The sequence below is a fragment of the Calonectris borealis genome, chromosome 2 (genome assembly GCF_964195595.1).
Source record: "Calonectris borealis chromosome 2, bCalBor7.hap1.2, whole genome shotgun sequence".
NCBI classification, from domain to species: Eukaryota; Metazoa; Chordata; class Aves; order Procellariiformes; family Procellariidae; genus Calonectris; species Calonectris borealis.
In genome coordinates this window covers 55,358,247-55,379,484 of record NC_134313.1, presented here as the reverse complement: position 1 = coordinate 55,379,484, position 21,238 = coordinate 55,358,247, and the positions used below count along the sequence as shown (strand labels likewise).

Genomic DNA, 21,238 nt, shown 5'->3' with positions numbered 1-21,238 from the left:
GCACTTCTGAAACTCCAGAGGTATTAGCTTTTGGGATTGCATAGTTCAACGGATAATTAGGAGATCATGGTTAGGGATCTTGTAGTATTAATGTTTCTTAACTCTTCCATTTGAATCACTTTTCATAACTTTAGAATATAATTGAACAGATTCTAGTTCCTTTTCATTAAAGTCATATTTTAGCTGCCTTTTTAGATGGTGATTGGCACAGAGTCTACAGATGCTTCTCAACTGAAAGAGATTTCAGTTGTGCTTCCAAGTTGTTCTCCCTCTCTTCCCCTCTCCAGTCTCCCCTCATCTCCCTTGCAGTTCTCATTCCTCTTTGATCTTCCCGGTAAGACAAGCTCTCCATATTCCGTGATAAAAAACACACACATGCAAACTACACCTCAGTTTTCACCAGAAGTATTACCCCTCCTGTAAGGTAATGGGAATGTCTAGGAAGCCTTCATTAGTAAGAAGGGTTGGGTAGCTCACGACATATTAATTCATTCTAATTAGGGAAGAAGAGCTGCACATGTGGCTCCCTGTCCAGAATTTTTTCTCCCAGTAAAAATGGAAGTTTTTTCAATTTACTTCCATTACAAGGAGCACTACTATTGATAGCTGTCAGCTTTTGGACATAGGTGAACCTGTGAGCTTAGGGGCATGCTCCTTGTGAATGAAGCTTTTTCAAATTCTAGCGGAGAGCTTCTAGAAAACATAAGGAGCAGCTGCATATATAGAGTACAATATTGTATAATTTAGGCACACCTAAGCGTATTTTCCTGGATATAGCAAATAACACCTTTCTGACCCCCAATTAGCTCCTACCAAAGCAAGGAGTACTACTTCAGCTCCAGAATTGCTTCTTCCAAATTCCTAACCCTTCCTCTCAAGAAAGGAGGCGCTAGCATTCTTTTGAGATGTGAAGGTTTTGATTTATGGAAGGAAAGGAATTAACACTAGTAAGGAATATATTTTTTAAAATTCTTAGAAATGCATAAGCTGTTTCTGCTGGAACTTTCCATTCAGCCCAGTGAAAGAAATAACCATAGAGAAGTTTGATCTAGATAGTTGAAGTTAGACACTATTGTAAGCAACTGGAAATTGACTTCTAACGGAAAGTAGGAGACAACCTTAACATTAAGGTATGTTAAGGTTTTCTATTTCTACAAATTTTCTGTTACATAATAGGCTAACCATCTCTTCTGAGGGAAAAATACAGAAGGATTAGGCTTCAAAGCAGATCCAGATTCCCCAAGTTTTAGAGTATTTGAACCTTGTTTTTTATTTACATCATCGATACATTCAAAAATCTCTTTGAATGTATCAGAATACAAAGGTTTTCTGTTGTTAGTATGCAAGAAATAAACCCCATGAACTAAGAGATTTTGGATTGAAAAAGAACTGTGAGCACATAACAAACAGGAAATACACAACATTTGTAAGTCCAAGCCACAAAACCCACTTGCTTTCTCTTTGCCACAACAACTTAGATTGGACATAAGGAAGACATTTTTTACAGAGACCCTGGAACAGGTTGCCCAGGGAGGTTGTAGATGCCCCATCCCTGGAAGTGTTCAAGGCCAGGTTGAACGGGGCTTTGAGCAAGCTGATCTAGTAGAAGATGTCCCTGCTCATGGCAGGGGGGGTTGGACTAGACGACCTTTAAAGGTCCCTTCCAACCCAAACAATTCTGTGCTTCTATGATTCTATGAACTGGTAATAATGGAAAAAACTACAAATATTTCATTTGTGCACCAAAGTAGTTATTCACCTTGGGAAAAGAACATGAAGTGAATTTTACAAGGCTGATACATGCGGAATGTATATATCCACGTACAGAATTTTCTCTTAGTGTCTTGGTATGTTTGATATATTATAGTTGTAAAGGGCTCTTCTTTGAGCAATCGGTGGGAGAAGTCAGTTATGGGGAAGATAAAGGAGTGGTTAGGCTGGCTATTCGCAATGCCTCCTTACAGAGCACATGGCATGTCTCCTGCAGATTATTCCTTCTCTTCATTTTCCTGACTGGCACTTGTTATGATCGCAGGAAATGGGAGGAGGAAAGGGGTCACCTGGGTTTTGTGGTCACTGGTGACATACTGATTTCGGTGTGACGTCATCGGCCGCTCCGGCACGTGGCAGCTGCCTCCCGCGGAGGCTGCGCGGCGCTTTCCACTGCGGCTCAGGACGCCCCGCTCTACCTGGTGCCAAGGAGAAGCATATGGTCGGGGCCACGCTGTCCGCTCAGCAGTGCCAGAAACAAAAGCCTGGCTGCTACAAACCCTGCCCCGAAATATGTCTTTTTCATACATCTATAAACTTTGAAGAGAGGGAGGAAAGGAGCAGAAGAGGTGTGTTTGCTTTGGTTTTCCTAATGAAATACAACCAGAGCAGGGAACGCATCCTTTGTTTTCAACCTGCCATCCCCAGCGTGTGTTTGGCCAGATAACAAAATAACGAGAACGTGTGATGAGCGAGGTTTTCTCGATGCCATGGCAGCTGACAGAGGGCTCGTCCCCCCGGCGCTCCGCGTAAAACGATCCGCGCTTCCTCCAGACAATGCGGCCCTTGTGCGAAACAGCTGTCTCGGGGAGACGGCTCGCTGCTGTTTGACAGTAGCCTGTATGTTACATAGATACGTTGGGTATTATCTAGCTGGGAATGAATCTACCAGATGGGATTGAATGTTTCTAGCTGGGAAATGGGGTCTGCTGCTGTGTATAAAAACAAGCTGTGGTTCAGTGGCTGCACGATGAAATGCCAATATAGAGAGAAATGTGGCTCCCCTTCCGCCATGAATTATTTATTGTATAGTATATTCTGGTTTTATCTGAAATCATTTTCTGATAAAGCCGCGGCATGTGTAACAGGCAGATGAATACCACTCACACTTTAAGCTAGGATACTTGATACGATTTCCGTGTAGCTTGCTGTTACAGGGAGGTTTGCTACAAACTCTAAGGCTCTCATAAAAAAAAAAAGGATGTTAGAGATATGAGGCTAAACACCCTGTGAGAATTGATTGATGCTTTGGATCAGGCCTCAAGTGGAATCAATTGTTTACCTTTTTTTGTTTGTTTTTTCTCCTCAACCCTCTGCTCTCTCCTCCTACCTCTCCCCTGCAAAATTTCATATAGTCCGAGCCTCGACGCTGATGTTGGTGACTTTTGGCTCAGGCCTCTGGAGTGACCATTTACACACAGAATTAGCAGCAACAGGCCTGGCTCCCCGTGCAGCGCTGTTAGCAAGCAGCCTCTCGCCTCTTTTTTTCACAGCAGCGGTGGGCACAGGAACATACACCTACCGCCTCGGCCTGGCTTTTGCTGGATTTTTTGCTGTTGTTTTTATTTCACACGGGGCATTAACCTTTCTGGAAGAACGGGAGGGCTTCATTTTGCCCCCCTTCAGAAATGTTTCTCTTTCACGCGGGGTTGTAATGTGGCTTCGATGTGAAGATAACCATTGGAAGCAAACAGTGGGCCTGATTCACCACAAGTGAGGTGTAATGTGGGTTTAGTGGTGAGACAAGTCAGGCCAATCAAGTAAAAACTAAAATAGAAAACCAAGGCTCTGACAAGACATGTCATTACAACTGTCTTGTGTGTATATTATGCTCCTCTGGGCTAGTCTGCAAACAAAGGTTGACCTCAAATCTGCAGTAACCTCACTGCTTAGGACCAGAGTCTCTGCAAATTCAGCCAGTTCTGGCAAATTATGCAACGTTTGCACACTTTCTGCTCTTTTCTTTTGTTTTGATTGTTTCAAAGGAAAACTTAGAAGAGTGAAGGCTAGACACAAGAGAAGAAAGTTAAGGAAAAGATATTCTTTTTGCAGTAGTTGTGCATGGCAAAAGAAAAGGAGACCCTTGAGTTCACTGTCAGTCACGAGCAAGGAAAACCATTTTCCAGTCCTCTGCAGGGCTTCCCCAAGCCGTCCTGGTCCCTGCCGCTCGGAGGTGCGTGGCGGCCTTGCCCCGCACTGGGCTGATGCAGCCTTGCAGAGGGACGGTCACCAGCCTGGCGTGTGGCCGAGTCCTGCTGGAGTCCCCCGGCTATGTGCCTCTGGCCGCCTGCCCGACTCGTCCTTTTCTTCCTCCGGTTTTCTTTTCTCCCCAGAAGGGACTTCTCCGGCTGCGAAGGTTTCTCCAAGGAAAGGCAGCTCCGGGCTGGAAGCCCTGCCAGTGTCCACAGGCTAGCAAGGAAAAAAGAGAAATCTGCAAGCAAGGAAACAATATAGTTAGGGAAAAAACATGAAGTGTGCTAATAAAAGCCGAGTAAGTCGGAGTACACGTGGAAACTGCTTTACTCCCAGTGAACAGCATTTATTCCTGCAGACAGCCCTATTAATTTCAATGAGATCACTCCTATAAGTAAATATGACTCAAAGCAAGGACTGCCCCTTCCATAGCTTGCTCCATTTGGCTGTTTTCTCCTTAATAGCTGAGCTTAAGACCTGAGCAGTAGCTTTAACTTTGAATTTCCTGGCTTTTGTCATGCTTGGTGTTATTTAAATGTAGGTCTGTCAACATGAATAGGCTAAAATGCTGGTCCATCCTGGCTTGGAAATGGATTGTGACAGCTCTGTGGCAGGATTTCTTCATATGCACAGTGCCCAGCCAACATCTGCAACGCAAATGTCAGGCCGTGTCCCTGTAATTTCGGCTATTGTTCCTGCCACTTGCTCCTGGGGCAATGAACAAGTACGCTGGTTTTCTGTTCCCTAGCTTGCGCCCTGCCTGCCAACCAGGTGTTTTCACATTTGATAGTCACAGTTCTAAAGTGCCTCCTTTGTCACTTGTTAGACCCTGGGGCCTGTCAAAGTTGAAATGCAAAGAGATCAGTTGGTGTTTTAAGGCCAACCAACACTGCCGCTCCTCAAAACTCCCGTGGCTTCTGTGTGATGACTTTTCACATCACTTCAGGTGGTTTTTGTTGTTGTTTTCTTATATTTTGTTATCCTCACACAGTCTCCTTCCAAGGTAGAGCAGATAACCAATGCTTTGCTTGTGTTTGAAATTCTTTTTTTTGTTGTTTCATTTCATTTCCCATGAAAATGAGGAGAGAGGGAGGAGATACATAGAGCTCCACGATCCCAAAGTAGGTCCTATGCAGTTCTTAGAACCAAAAGAAGCAAGAACTTATTGCTTGAGCAGCACATAGTCTAAGTTTATATTTAAGAATGTTTTAAAAGGAGAACAGGTTGAGGGGTTAGAAATACAAGGGAATTCACTGGCATGTGTCTATCCTAGAATAACATTCTGCGACCTCTAGTCAAAAACAGTAATAGTGAGGAAGCACTCCACAATAGCTGAATTATATCAAAATAGCTATACCGAAGCAGTTCTTCCAGGACAGACATAACTATTCTTAAAAGTTATCACAGGAGAGAACTGGATTTACAAGGAAGAGAGGTCAAAGCAAGGAGGGGGGCGGGGGGAAAGGAAAAATTCAAACTATAAAAACAAAACACTGCAGTAGACACACTTCTCCCCCTGGGGAAGGGGTGACAGCAAAGCATATGATGGATGTTAATAATGTTGCTTAATGCATTACTGGAAGGCATTCAGATCTGACAGTGCTGAGTGTGCTGTATAGCCCTGTATGGAATAGAAAGCAGACATGAATAACATTATGTAGGTGTTTTAAGTCCGTTATGATTGCATCTTGATGGGTCGGTACTTTTTGTGGTTGCTTGGTTTTATACATTTTGTTTGTATCCTATTAGCTGAACGCATCAATTTGAATGTTTATATGTTTTTCTCCTGTACTCCCTCTCCCTTGCTGTTAAAGATTTCTCTAATTCTTTTCATATGTATTTGGAGCATTATCGTTGCAATTCCACTTACTTTCTTGGTATTTGGCTTTAAACCTCGCAGGATTTTCTCCTCAGAAAGTATCGGTCTATTTTTACTTTTTGTTTTTTTTACTACACCTTGGCCTTTCTCTTTGGCACCGGAGGTTTTGTCTGAGTAAACGAAACGTGAGCACTCTGCCTGGAAACACTAAAAGCAACGTGCGTTTGGAAACAAAACTATTGATAAGGCTTTGTGCCTTCTGGAGAGATTCCTTTCAGTCTTTCGCGTGCTTTGTCTTTTTTTTTTTTTTTCCTAACTTCCGTGACGGAGTTGGTTGTTGACTGGTTGCACATTAACAGACCGCTTGCTTTTGAGGGGCGAGGAATCAGTGACACTTGACTAGATACAGCCGCGGCTACAGCAGAAGTGGCAACAATAGAGAACAGCATCAGCATGCATCCCACAGTCAGCTGGGATGATGGTTTTTAGGCAAAAAGCCAGTCGCTAGGCAGCCAAGGACAAGGACTTCCTTTTCCCTCTGCTGAGATCTCTGAATATTAAGCTCTTCTTCCCTCAAAGAAAGGGGCACGTTCCCATCCATCACCAACAAGGTGTATTTACATTTCTTCCTGCTTAGGACGTGATTTCCAGCTCGGGTGGTGCAGGTTTCCAGGAAGAGCCTGCTTCGTCTTTTTTTTTTGTCCCGAGAAGTCCAGAGACTGTTTTTTCTCCCCTTCTCAAGTCTTGGGAAGCGTCAGAGTGGCCGAGCTCCAGATGAGGCAGCTGTTCCCAAATATACTCAGTGGGAAGAGTTTTCATAACAATGGGAACCACATGAAAGCTCCCGGAGTAGCTCCTCCTACTATTGAAGAGTCCTTTCAGTTGAGTGGTTTGCATATTGGGTTGCATAAATGACTAGACACACCAAGGGGTCCATTTTCAGCACTGTGCGCATAGAATTAGACACGCAAGCCTTGCTAACAATAATGAGAGTTGTGTGCAAAACTCCCTGCGCAATATGCTGAAAATATTCTGCTTAGTGAATCTTCCAGCTCACGGCTATTTCCTGGCAGCGCTGAGCTCAGTTCTGGGAACAAAATGAAAGTCTGGGCTCTGTGTGTGTTCACAGAGCTCCCTCCTATAGTTTCTGAAAAAAATGTGAAAAGTCTCTCTCTCCGCCCCCCTTTTTTCCCTTTGTATGTCTAAAGTATAAATGAACTCCGCATCCCACTTTTCCTCCAGCAGCCTTAAGGAGCAAGCTTTAAGGCTGCTGAAGGAAAAGGCGCTTGCCTTGAAGGAGCAGAACACAGATTTTGTACTACTGTGTGTCTGGTTTCAGTTCATTCCGAGTGTTTGTGCCAGTTTGCTTAGCGTGTGGCTACGCAAGTGAATCCCGTGGAGAGGCCTTTCTCTCACCAAACGCTGCATGGTGGCGTTCTGGTCGCAAGCTGCCGACATGCACTGCGGCCGGTCACAGGACCGTGAGACCCTGAAAATGTTGTCAGAAGGGGTTATAGCAAAGTTGTGTTTAGTTATTTATTTATCAATTTATTTTTATTTTTCATTGTGGTAAGTCAAAATACTTAGCAGTATTTTCCCAGTGCAGCTCTGCTAACGTCTGCACCTCTGTGTGAGGTTTTATACCAAAAGTGACCGTGCCCAAGGGATGGAACAGAGGATGGCAGCTTAGGACTAGTATCTCTTCTAGGCTCTGCCAACAATTCACTCACCTTGAGCAGGCCACTTCATCTCTTTGTTTTTCCTGTTCCTCCCTCACCTGCCTCATGTATCCAGACTGTAAATTTTTCATGGAGAAGTTGCTGTGTTTATATGAGGGCTGGGACAATGCAAATATCTATGAATAGAAATGATAGTGAAAATTGTGACACGGTGGTTGCTATTCATGTTTTTCATTAACGAAGTGGTAAATTTTTTTTTTAATTAAATGAAATTAATTTTAAAATAAGTATTTAATCAAAGAATTGGGGGATAGTAAGTTGCTTCAGCTGAGAGGGAAAATTAATGGTGGAGCCAGATACATCCGTGATGCCAGCCTGTTTATTTAAAGACAGCGCATAAAGCATAGTTCTTGTTTTTTTTTCCTGAGCACTGAAAATCTCAAACAAACCGGTCGCTGCTTTCTTGCTCACAGCATCAATTTTCTTTCAATCAGCAGTCCCCAAAATCGCCCTCTGTTTTCTGGATTCACTGTCCTACTGCCAGTTGAGGCCATGTCTGTCTTTCTGCTGTTTCTGCATGCTTGCTTCTTTTTTCACATACACACCCGCACACGTACACACACACACACACTCTCCCCCTCGACCAGAATTCAGGAAAGCCCCAGGGAAATGCAGGTCTCTGAATGCACCAGTGTATGCCTCGGTTTCAGCATATTCTTAGCTACCCCTTGCAGCAGTAAAACCCCACCATTTCAGTGAGGTTGAATGCAACCAAAACAGTGTGAGCTCCTGTTTTATTCAGAGGCATTTACTATGGGCTGTCTTCTGATTCACTGCAGTCCTTCACAATGCTCAGTCAGTCCAAAGAGACCACAAGTACCCAGCTGTCTGTACAAAGGAGTCCCCAGGCAGTGCAGGAGCTGGGCTAGGACTCTTCGACACCTCCCTCCAGGTCTCCAGAAAGGAGGAGAGGCCAGGGTGTGATTGCTCCCTGAAGCATGCCTGGGCATCCTTATTCAAAGGCAGAAGCCGCTTCAGATTGTGCTCATGGAAAATACTCAGAGGGTCCGAATGACATTCATCGACGTGCTTTAAATTCACTGTTCCCTTTCTGGGACTCAGATCAAGCAACACTCAGCTAAACCTGAAAACAAGGTGCTGAGTTGCTAAGTAGATGGCAGAAATGCTGGTAGATGCAGTGTTTTCCAAACAGTGTAGGTGGCATCACAGGGTTTGAAAGCCGCACGTCCTTGTGCAGGGAGCTGGCTTTGTATTCAAAGCCTGAGCCTGGGTCACAGTGGTGATGAGAGGTGTAATTTCTGGAGAGCTTTCTATACAGGTTGCAAAAGCTTTTGATTAGCCATATTTATACCGCCACAGAAATGCTCTTTGCTGCTTGGAACTGGTCTTACTGGGGGAATGAGAGGACACTGCAGCAACAGATGAGTATTTTTGCCAATGCAAGCTGCCCTGGGAGCTCTTGCAGTACGCCTTTGCCTGGTGCAGATCTGGCCTCAGATTTATCAGTTTCTCTCTAATCTGTGACTGAAAGATAACATGCTTTTTGAAAGCCAGAGCTGACTACTGCGCAGCTGTCTCCTCTCTTTTTATAGGCATTTAGTTGCCCGCAGCAAAGAAAGCATCATGACTTACATTTCTTTTTCTCTCAGTTCTAGGGAAAATTCGAACTGCGGTGGGCAGTGCCCAGCTTCTCATGGCGCAGAAATTTTACCAGTTCAGAGAACTTTGCGAAGAAAACCTGGTATGTAACTTTTCTGCTAGACACTGTTGTGTGCCTTTTCCTAATCCTGTGAATAATCGTACCTAAACTAGACGGATTTTCTGACTAACATGGTAATTTTTCCAGTAAAGGCCTTGATGTGAATTTGGGAGTAACTCTGTCAAACTTGGTGGAGTCAGCATGAGTTTCACAATAGCTTGAGATCCTTAAAATAAAGACAGGCAAAAAGCTTTGGGTGAAATATCACTGAGGCTCTACTACTGAGTTCAGAGGAGCAAGGATTTGTCCCTTGACCTCTGAGTTCAGTTCACATGGGCACAGACATGTGTGGGTGCCTCCTCAGGGTCTTTCAGGGTGGACCAGAAGTCTCATGAGTGAGGCTTTCCCACGTAATCCCAATGCCGCCTGTATTCAGCAAGACAGAAATACCAGGAAATCGGACACTGAAAGTTGGTGTCTCATGTTCCACAACCCCAACAGTGAAAGTAATTTTCCAGAGTGCTAAAAGGGCAAAGAGGCAAAGAGACAGTATGTTATCACGATTATTATTGTATGTAATTGGTATATGCTACCACTATTATTTTTATGCTATTAGTAGTAGTAAAATCAGAAGGATATTCCTGTTGATAAATAAAAATACATTTCACACTATGTATCTAAAGTAGTATTCTCAAAAATTCCAGCACTTATAAAAATTTTTAAACTTTTTAATTAACAATCCGTCCTTGCAGAGTAGATAGAATACATTTAATTCCCAATTTTGGCATAAATTCCGAGAAGCCACAAAAGCATAGAGCGTTATGCTCTATCAGCACAGAATAGGGAAGGGAAGGCAAACCCTGTGATACTCACCAGAGTGGGGTGTCCATCTTTCACCTCAGTTAATGCACCTCTGGAAATCAAGCCCCAAACTAAAATCTGCCTCAGTGGACAAGTGCAACAGAAATTGGCTCTGTCTAAGCCTTCCAATCCTTAGTATAAAAATTCAAAAAGCGTTTTGGTTGCACATCTTTGTAAATAAAAGCCTACAACTAGGCAATCTGCTAGTGTTAAGTACTGAAAAACTAGGAATCCAAGTATAATCTCTGGTCACCTTATGAATCTAAAAATATATACTTTATTGTTTTCAGTAATTGCTGCTTTGGTGGTACAATCATCCTATCAAAATCATTTGTCAGTGTTGCTGTGAAAAGCACAAATAGAAATTTCTTAAGGCAAGCAACTGACTCTTTTGGGTTTATTGCTTCTGGTGAGGGTGAAAACTTAAACAGAGAGTAAAACTTGAGCTATGTAAAACAACATGCAGGGATCTAATAATAATTTATTTGTTCTTTATTAATAACAATATATCAACGTAATCTTACGAGGCCACAGCAGTCATGAAACCTTGCTGACTCAGACTGGCATAGGGACTACTCAGCATTTACGAAAAACACTTGAAGTGAGTGTATGCAACATCTCATTTTATTTGAAGAGTTTCAATTGGGAATCAGCTTACAGATACCTATCCTGTAGAGAGCTTTCCCTCATACCAGCTTTGCCAGAGCAGCAGGGACCATTTCATATATGTCCACTGCACACGGAAAATGTTCAGAGCTGGGTTGTGCTGAAGGGACACAAGACAGCACAGGACCTCTCAGGTCACCAGCCTCCGGCACGTGTCATGCTAGAGGTGCTGATGGTCCAGGTGTGCTCTTCTGTGCAAGACTCTGGGGTGATGAACTGGACTGAGTTACCACACACAGAGCAGCACTCCCCACCTGTGTCCCAGTCTCCCTCTTCCTAAAAATGCGCCTGTAAAAATGGGATTACTGTGCTTCTGCATGTTCTCTTCTGAGCTTTTCACCCTGCAGAGGTTATTCTTGTAAAAAAAAAGAAGAAGAAATTGACCTGAGGCAATTTTACTTGAAATGGTTTATTTTTGTAGCCCTTAGATTCTCAGAGTGTGGAAGAAGTGTTCACGCATCAGTCTATTACTATTTCCACATGCAGCAAGTGTACATTTGCAGAGGTATCGGTCTTTCTACAAGCGTGAACATGGCAGGGAATCCTTCATCATGAAAGTGAAGAGGAGGCTGGCAATTAATTTCAGTGTGGTTAGGTTATCACCCCTGAACCCACTGGTTGTGCCCAGGAACATCCCTAGGCAGATCCTGTCACAGGGGACCTGCCACGTGCCCTTTCCCCGTGGTCCGTGGCAGGTAGCCGCTGCTTTCGGTGAGTGGGGGCTTGCGGGGGCACAGGGGCTCAACCGAGCCAGACTCCTCGCAAAAACCCCTGCCAGTAAGTAGCGCTCCACTTCATTTCTCTCTGTGTGTCTCACCGATCGCTTGGATCTGCTGAAACTGCTTTGCGAGAGAGATTCGTAACCACTTGCACAAATGCTTTACATTAAGAGGTACTAAAGCCAACGTGTTCTTTTCTTCTGTTGTACAGAATCCTAATGCACATCCACGGCCGACCTCCCAGGATTTAGCAGGGTTTTGGGATATGCTGCAGTTGTCCATAGAAAATATTAGTATGAAATTTGATGAACTTCATCAGTTAAAGGCCAATAATTGGAAACAGATGGATCCACATGACAAGAAGGTAGAACATTGTAGATTTTGTATGCTTCATTTAAAACCCTGCACAAATACTGGACAGATTAAATAGGCCTCTGTGTTACAGTGTTGACGTTAAAAATGTGAAATGAAGCTCATATCAAATTAACTTCATTGTAATAACAATGTTTACATAATAATCATCTGGGATATTATCTGTAATATGTTTCAGGCATATTTTTAAACCAAATCTGTCTTTGTGAATCGGATAATGGGAATGTGGTACTTTGTTAAGCTTTACATTTAATCATATTAGACGATCAATCGTTGGAAGGAACTGCCTTATATATTGATCTTAAAATTAAATAAATCACATTTACGGTTCATATTATTGCATATAGCAAGAGTTCTAGGTTGTGTTACTGAAAAAACTAGGGAAGCACTGTAACCATCGCTGACTTTGGTAACCAGATTACAAACAGAGCGATATCAAAAATACGCCTTCCAAAATGTTACATGAAAGAACTTCTACATCTTTTTTTTCTTGTTCGTTTGTTTGGTTTTTGTTTATTTGGGTTTTTCTTTAATGGGTTATTTCATAACCAGATTCACTTTGCTGGTAGTGTCGTTTACCCAAGGTAGCATAAAAATCATCTGGAGCTTTGGTCTTTTTTTTAAATGTAGTCTTCTTCTGTCACCATGAAAAACTACCACCTCTCCAAGTGTAAGCCACATTTCACTTTCCATTCTCATTTGGCACCATTGCCTTATTTTTCTCCTCACGATCCGCTTCGAGACAAACAGCACTTGGGTGAGCCAAAATACACAAATGTTTCAGAAAATCCTTAAAAGACAGACCCATTCCTAGAGGAATCAACGGTCTAATGTCGCGCTCCTATAGGTATGTAATTTGATGGTTGAATTTCCACCGTGGCTGGTCTGATACCAATGAATAGAGCCAACAGGTAGGGTCACCAGGAGGGGGAACGTGACTTACAGGTACAGTGGCTCAGACAGGAGTCCGGGCTGTCCCAACTTACGGTCAGCTGGCTGCCGATGACCAAAGCGATGTTTTCTTTCGGACAAATAACCATAATAATATCAAACCCCATTAATCTTGCAGCAGGAAGTTTGCAAAGGCAGTGCTGGTAGCACTCTCCCTCCTCCTCCGATCAAGACTAAATACTCATTCCTGACTTAGGAGTGCCATGTTCACACCATTTGTGCACACCTAGTGTGTTTTGTAGGGGAATGAATGGGAATGTGTTTTCCTAGCCCAAGGTACTGAAGGCAAGTCATTTTCTTATCTTCTTTTTTTTTTTTTTCAGTATCTGTCAGAAAAGGAAGTTAAAACCGTCAAACATGCATGCACAGAAACGCTGGTGTATGGTCTTTCGTTAGCTTTTACAGTAAAGCGGGTAGGCCGAGTGTTTGCAGTTGCAGCAGTAAGAAACGAGAGCTTTCCTTAAAAAAAAATGTGCCTTTTCTTTGCTTCTGAAAAACATTTCAAAGAGTTTCCAACAAAAAGAAGACTATAACGGGTTAAAGGAAGTTAAGTAGTGCTGAAGAAAGGGACCTACAGTAGGAAGGTAAAGATTTTAAAGAATTACACTGACTCTGTTCCTGTTTCAACAGCATTTGTCTATGATTTTGGATGAAACAGATCATCTCCTTTCTTAAAAAGGATTAAAAAAAAAAAAGAAGAAAAAACTTTCTGTGGAATTGATATTTGCAGTTGCCTTTGGCCTTTGCCACTGGGCCCTTTTTAAGCAGCATAGATTAATCCTTGGACGGAGAGAAAAAGCAAAGTATGAATAAGTGTAACTAAGCACCTTTATATTTCGAGCCATGGAAGCTGTTGTGAGCAGCATGAGAGAAAACGAAAGGGCAGAATGGGACCTTTGTAGTGCGATAAAATCCCTTCACTCAGAGACCGTGTTCACAGTTGGAAGGGGATGTAACTTAAAAGACAATCTAATTAACTTGACAAAGTCTTTGTGGCCGCCTGAAATTCAGACCTGAATACGCTTTTCTTTTTCGGGAGAGATCCTTCTCTGAGGGTTTTTTTTTTTTGGTTTTTTGTTTTTTTGTGTGTGTGTACATGCGCCAGGATATACATAAAAGTCCTCCTTGTTGATCGCATATCTGGAGCTAGCTGCCACCGTGATGATTAATGCATGTTCTCTTAATGGTTTTTAAGTTTTTCCTACCAGTTTTTTCTATTTCTAGCTGACTGTAGCTTGTCATGCCTATTTAGCAGGAGGCTAGAGTTTACGAGCTTGCACAGCGAGACCCGAAGTGTGGGATTTTTGGGCAGTCATTAAGCCACCATAAAATATGTACATAAATATACGGTGTTTTTTCAAAATGCTTATTCTGATGCACCAGCTGCAGGCAGCTAGTTCCCACCTGCATTTGGGAACGCCAGAGCCAGGGTACCTCGGTGTTGCAGGAGCGCCTAGCGTTATGCACGTGTAGAAGAGGGTGGCCCAGGAGCCGGGGCTCTCCAGGGTTCCTCTGCCGAGAGCGGCGTTCCCTCCCCAGCCGCACGCGACCGCGCTGGCGGCGGGAGGCCGCGTCCGAGCTGCTCTCCCTTCCAGTCCCTGGCGCCGGGAGGAGACGCCTGGATCCCCCCCCGCCCCGGGGAGCCGCAGTAAGGGGTTAGCGCTGGGGGCCTCGGCCCTGGCAGCGCCGGGCCTTTCGCGCGCAGCGTCCCCGAGGAGAAGTAGCGCTGCGGCCGGCCCTCCCCTCCCCTTTGCCCTTGCCCTATGGTTATGAACCCTTGAGCACAAAAGCCAGTTCACTGAAGACAGAAAGGCAGATAAGAGCTAACAAACCTTAGGTAAAATGTGTGTTCTAACTACTGACGTATCCTAGTTTTTCCCGCCTTTCCCTGAGAAGCTGTATAATGCCATTAACCTTCTGCTTTGATCAGGAGAGAAGGGTCCCTCCTCCAGTGCCAAAGAAGCCATCGAAAGGTCAGGTGCCACTCATACGAGAACGCTCTCTGGAAAGCTCGCAGCGTCAAGAGGCCCGGAAACGGCTGATGGCTGCCAAGCGCGCTGCATCGGTCCGCCAGAACTCAGCTACCGAGAGCGCCGAAAGCATTGAGATATACATCCCCGAAGCCCAGACCAGGCTATGAAGGGATCCACCTGGGAGGACTCTCTCTGGCAAGACAAGCCTCATGTATAATCTGCCCCTCTAGGCTCCTGCTCAAGGTCACCACGAAGTATTTGTACCTCCTCCTCCTCCTCCTCCTCTCTCTCGCTCTCTCTCCCCCTCCCCTCTCTCTGTACGCAGCCGCCCCGATGCTCCCAGTGAACTCCACTGCCGTGGCGTAGTTGTCGGTCCTCCGAGAGATGTCCTCTAATCACCCTTGCTTTCTGAAGGTTCGCCCATGTCATCACAATGCTTTGTCACATGTACTGATGCTGCCACTTTGCCTCATGTAAACGAGTACGATCCTTTCTTTTTTCTGTTTGAAACAAATAAACGCAGCGCTCAGACTTCCACACACCCGCGCACCTGTACAGTAGATGCTCCGTTTAACTTACTCATGATCTTTAGTTGACCTAAAGCTAGTCTGTTACCCAGTGTACAGCAATATCAAACTGTAGGAGACTTTGGAAAATTCAGTCACGCAGGGTGATCCTTTCGGACTCTGCCGTCTTCCTCACTAAAGATGAAAGGAGCTATGACTCGGATTCCCTTCTTTTTATTACTGTTTTTTTTAAAGCAGATGGCGCACTTTATTCTAAACCTCCGAATCACACCTTCTCACCTGAATTTAAGGAGTCACACAAGGGGAGGGGACTGGGGCGGGAGTGGGGAGGGGGGGGAGAAAAAACACAGATCTGTGGGGGTGAAAAAGTGGAAGTATATCCCGCAGGTGGGATGGCGAGGGATAGAAAAGATCCTGTGGAAAGATACCTGCACACTCACAGCTGCACAAACTGCCTCATTTTTATTTCATCAATCACTACTTAAACATTTCAATCAGCAGAAGATTGTAAATTCGATCTTCCAGGGAAATAATCTATTTTGAAAGGCAATAAAAGAGTGAAAAGGAAGGAGATAAGAAGCAATGACAGTTGAAGAGATAATATAAAAGAAGGATTTTCTTGTCCAAGTATTAAGAATTTTTAAAATTGTACTGTATTGTCAATTCCTCTTGTATTGTATTGTACGGATTATATTGGTTAAAAAAAAAAAGAAAAAAGAAAAAAAGCTTGGTTTTGTTGATGTCTTAATCTCGGTGGGACCATCCGATCTCACATGTCCACGCAGCCACAGACGGACACTTATAGGCGAGTTGCTGCACATGGAGCCTCTGATGCTTCTCCAGGCCAGGCTTGCTTTGCTCTATCCACAGCTGGTTGTATGCTACAGTTCAGACTGCTTACCACCAAACGGTCCATATCTAGGAGTAAGTTTCTAATTCAGCCTCTTCTTAATAGTATAAAGTACCCATTTGAAGAAGAACAATAAAGTATTTTCCACAAGTTATGGGATCAATATGAACTTAATTTTTTTTCACGACAAGCCTTCCTACCCTGGCTTCTGCCATTGTTTTGCAATCACGAAAAATATGCACCCCAAGTAGCTCATTAATACTGGGGGGAAATGGCAGACAATAGGGCTGGAGAGGAGCGTGAGAGGTCAGCCCCTGCGTGTCTGTCCCCGCCAGCCACCCCCAGCTGAGGCAGGAGCTTGTCCTCCACCTCCTCTGACGGGGAACGATGCTGACCACGCCGCTACCGAAACCTCTTGTGCCAACGTTAGGAAAGCTGTGTCAGGCATGTTGCCGAAAGTGCGTGTGCGTGTGAGTGTGTGTGTGCACGCGCGTGCCTCGCCGGGCACGTGCTGCTGAACGCAGAATTAGCGTGAGCTGGTTTGGATGATGGGGCTGGTTCCGGGGCCGAGGAGCGCCGTGCGGCCCCCGGCGCGTGCGCGGCCCCGCGGTGATGCTCTCCGGACCCCTCCGCTGGTCCCTGCACGCTCTTCGCCCTGGCTGCCGGGGCACGGGCATGCGGGAGAGGAAGGCAGGCTGCCTTCTGCTCCCAACGGGAGCAGGGGCAGGGACAGCCCCCTCCATGGAGGGGCACAGGCTGCAGCCGTTGCCGCACGCCAGCGCTGGCCGTCTGTGCCCGTAGCTGTTAAACTTTTATGGACGGTCCAACTCGCAAAAAAATCCCACTGCACGGGTGGTGCAATTCTGCAGCTTGCATTTAAAAAGCATTTAAAATCGTCATCAAAAAGTTAAGCTCTTGCTAAAACTATTCATCGAGATCATGCCAGACAGCTTCTTTTCCTACGACATCATAGCCAGGTGCTAATTTAATTTTATTCAAGAAAATAGGAGAGGTAATAGGTTCTGGCACCAAGTATTTTCATGAGAGCATACTAAAACCACTAGAGAATTTGCTACCTCTCAAAGCCATTGATATCTGAGCTATGTCTTTATAAACAGGGCACAAATATTTACTGCTGTGGTTTACAAGATAAGGGCTAATAATTTAATATATAAGAGACTTTTAACTAGAGTAATCAGAAATCCAGTGTAACCCTAGAGTGCTTTGTGTTACAGGAGCTTCGAAAGGTTTGACCCTCTAAGCGTTTGAATACCAGTGTATTTGCTAGTTTTGAAACACTGTGTTTAACTTTTAGCAGCAACGAAACATCACCGTGTTTGCAGTATATAATAGTGCCAACTGCCACTTTTGAGCATATATAGTCATAGGAAGTGTTAATTATTTGGAACTCATTTGTACTGAAATACTCAAAGCAGTATCCAGGTGAGGGTCCACATTCACAACTGTGTCGCAGAATTACTTAGTTTTGTGAACGTTTTACGAAAGATGAGTTAAGACTTCGGTTGACAAGTGGCTACAGAAATTTATATCCAGCGCGTTACCCCCTAAAAAAGCAGAAAAGCGAAGACTATCTAGTCTTGTACGTTATGAATTATTGTATTTGTATATCATAGAATATTTTTCGTATCTATTTTAAATGAATCTATTCTTAGCTGAATGCCTGTTAGTTCATTTGGTGCTGAAGAGGGTATTATAATGTTTTCTTAGTTTTTTAGCAAAATATTAAAAATACAGCCAAGACCAAGAAATATAAAATAGAATAATTCTGCCCCTAGAATGCCACTAGTTAACCACTTGGCTCATTTACCGACACTAATGCTAGTATATTTGCTCTATCATCTGTTTTAGTATAATTTGTAACTGTTTGTTTTTAGTCTAACCTGCCCAGTGTATATTAAAAATGCCTATATTCTGTTTCACTTTGGGACTAAAGTATTGCTTTTTTTTTTTTCCTTGGGATAAATTTTAGAAAAGGTTGTTTTTGTCTCCTGCTTCAAAAGTTAAAAAAAAAAAGAAGTATTTATTATATTTTTTGCAGATGTTTCCATAAAATTCTCATAATCTTTTTGTAAAGAAAGATGAAGAAATGGATTAAAGATTTTTAATATTTGAAAAGGTAAATAGAAATAATTTATTTGTAATATTTTTCAGTTTATTTATTGGTGTTCCCTTTATGCTTTGATGTGCACTATCACTTTAATTTAAACTGTATCTTTGTGAATTTATTGGTTATTTGGTTTGGGTTTTTTTTTAAGGAAAATGGTCAAATGCGTATTTTAAGTAACTGGAATGTAAATCACTGGCCTACCTGCATTCCCAAATGTGATTTTAAAAATGTTTTTGATTTGAAACAAAAGACACAAATTTGAAAGCCTTTAGACAGAGGAGAGTGTTTTTATGGCTTAATGATTTGGGTTTCCATAGGATTATCTATCTATCTAGTTTGTGTGTGGACAGGAAAATGTAAATAGATGAATGTTTCCCATAATGTAAAAAGAGCAAATTAATAAAATAATTAATGCACTGCTTGTAAGAGCTGTGGGTTTTCAATGCAAATTCGTTCTCCCAGAACTGCCAAGGCGTTTCATTTGATGTGGTTAAGGATAAAAGCACGACAAGCAGAATGTTTCTCTTAAGCGCTCATTGCTTAAGACCGATCCTGCAAAGTCTCATCCGAAGAGTCCCGCTGAGCGCCCTGGAAGCGCTCATCTGCACAGAGTTACTCACAGGCGTAAACGTTGCCGTGATCAAGGCCTCGAGCCTTAGCAAAATCTTCAAAGGCGCTTCCACACGGAGCCCGGCCAAACCCCGCTGAAGATGTCAGGAGTTACGCTGGCGACTTCAAAAGAAGCAGCGAGAAACCCCCAGCCTGTTTCTTTTTCCCCCCGCACGGGTTCCCTTCATCTTGCGCTGACCTCCGGTGATGGCTGAAACTCGGGGCGGGGGGGGGCCGAAAGAGATCCCTGGCAGAGGTAGCTGACTTCTCCTTTGCTGGAGTCCTGCTTCCAGACTGGGTTTCTCCCAGTACGTGAAATAAAGACAGTCACCAAATCCCACAGAAATATGTCCCGGATGACGTTGTTCATGGCTATGCCAGCATTTAAACTGATTCTGATTCAGTCTATAGAGCCTAACAGTTCTGTTGATAGCATGCCAGTGCTGCACCACATGCCGTTTGCCCACGTTTAGACCCTCAGCACAGGAAGACCAGGCAGATTTGTGCCAGGGATCTGTAGGCAGGGAAACTTCTGCTTAAAGGTTTATTACCACCGAGATGAAGAGATTTCTCTTCATCTGCTGGAATTTATGTTCTCGTTGGTCACTGATAAACTGATACACTAGGGATGGAAAAAAAAATGTTTTATTATTTAAAACCTTTCTGAGGTGACTGGTATCTTTTTGTAACAAGAATAGGTCAGAGGGCATAAAATAGCAGATATGTTTCAAGCTGTTCTCCGTCAGAAGAATGGGGAAGTCCAAACGATGGCTCATAGCCCCGCCTTTCATGCATGTTTAAGTTAAACTTTATCCCTATTCATACTCAATGTTCCCTTCCAGATCAAGTCATGAGCCTTCCCCACAAGCATAGCTTGTTGTCACTTTGTTTGCCAAAGTCTGTTCTCTCCTGCTAGACGTTTACTTTTGCAGCACGCAATAGGCAAATAATACATTTCAACCGTCCGTTTGCAGCATGCTCGCCTATCAGATCTGTTGAGAGTTGGTGTTGACTTTGAGCTACCATTTTTGATAGCTATTAATAATAAAAATATCAGCTGCTCTGCTGCTATTGGCATATGTCGTTGGAGTCTTAGGTTTATACATGATTTGGAGTGAAGTTCTCCTTTCCCGCTATGCGTCACGTAACGGGGCCGGGTCAGCCCCAGCACCAGCCTGTGACGCACAGGTGGGCTTGCACTGAGCAAACCTGGGACCAGCACCCACAATCAAAACATACTCGTCCCCTTTCCCTTTAGTCTGATGCTATGCCAGTGACCTAAAAAAAATGGCTTTCCTGCCACGGCAAGCGCATTCACAACCATCTTCCCTTCCCCGTGCTTCCGTGCGCGGCGGGGAGGTTTTTACAGCCCCTCTTCTGCGCTGCTGCTTGGCCGCTGTTGTAGCAGGAGCAGGGAGCTGCTCTGACTTGATCCATCAGGATGCATTTGGATGCCAGCTGCAAAACCTGAGGTGACTGGCCTCTGCAGCCAGCGGTCAGGCTTTCCCACGCTTGGGTCCCATCGGCGGGCAGCACCCTTTTCGGTAGCGCGGGGGAATACAGCGGGTCCTCTGTTGCTCTGTGAGTCACACCCCCGATCCGCAGCGAGACAAAGGGACGAGGAAAGGAACAGGGCTTCCTGGTAATTGTGTTTTTCATGGTTCTCTTCACTGATCCGGTAACAACATAATCATAGAGATTAGAGACAGAAAAGCTCTGCTGGGGCATTGTGTTAACACTCTGCCAGTTCCAGATTGCGATCTACCGAGCTGTGGCAGGTAAGTCATCACCTCCCCGGTTGTGCTCCACCCAGGGGGAAAAAAAAACAACACACGAAAGGAGAAAAAAAAAAGAGATATATTAAAAAGCAAGCTGAGCTGTGACATTGCCACCACCTATTATGGGCGACTCCGGGCGCAGAGGCCTTCATCGTATCGAGTCTGCGCTGAACAATCCCTGTGGCGGGGTGCCGGGCTTTTCCTCATTTTTAGCCAAGCAGAATGGAAGCAATTATGGATTTTGCCAGCTCTATTCAAAGAGGAGAAATACTGGAGCGTTGCGGAGCCCCCGGAGAAGGCAAAGGCTGCACGGCCCCCGCGCCGCACCGCCGACACCGCTCTGCCACGTTTCAAAGCTGTCAAGGGTTCAGGCAAAGGGACGGGCCTTGCCTGGAGTTAAAGAAAAGCAGTAAGACAGAGTGTGACGGATGTTTTATGGGTATCAAATGTCTCACCGAGGTAAGATAAGTCACTTGGGTAAACAACTGTGTGCTGAGGCAAACATCTTAGTTTGGAGACGGTAACTAGGGAGCCAAGATGTCAAATAGCAAAAGGTAACCCCTTCCGATGGAGCTAACCTATTTCCCCAGTGGGAATGCCCAGCCTATCACTTATCCCTGGCT

General features: G+C 44.2%; 1 protein-coding gene across 2 annotated transcripts in view; it reads left to right on the top strand.

Moving 5' to 3' along the window:
* Nucleotides 1-15,949, top strand: part of DLGAP1 (DLG associated protein 1) — a 435,873-nt gene extending 419,924 nt beyond the window's left edge. For both annotated transcript variants that reach the window (XM_075142050.1, XM_075142051.1), the window contains 3 exons: nucleotides 9,132-9,223; nucleotides 11,639-11,791; nucleotides 14,681-15,949. In XM_075142050.1, coding sequence (XP_074998151.1) covers nucleotides 9,132-9,223; nucleotides 11,639-11,791; nucleotides 14,681-14,890 — 455 coding nt within the window. In that variant the 3' untranslated portion in view covers nucleotides 14,891-15,949. The remainder of the gene's footprint in view (nucleotides 1-9,131; nucleotides 9,224-11,638; nucleotides 11,792-14,680) is intronic.
* Nucleotides 15,950-21,238: the final 5,289 nt, after the last annotated feature.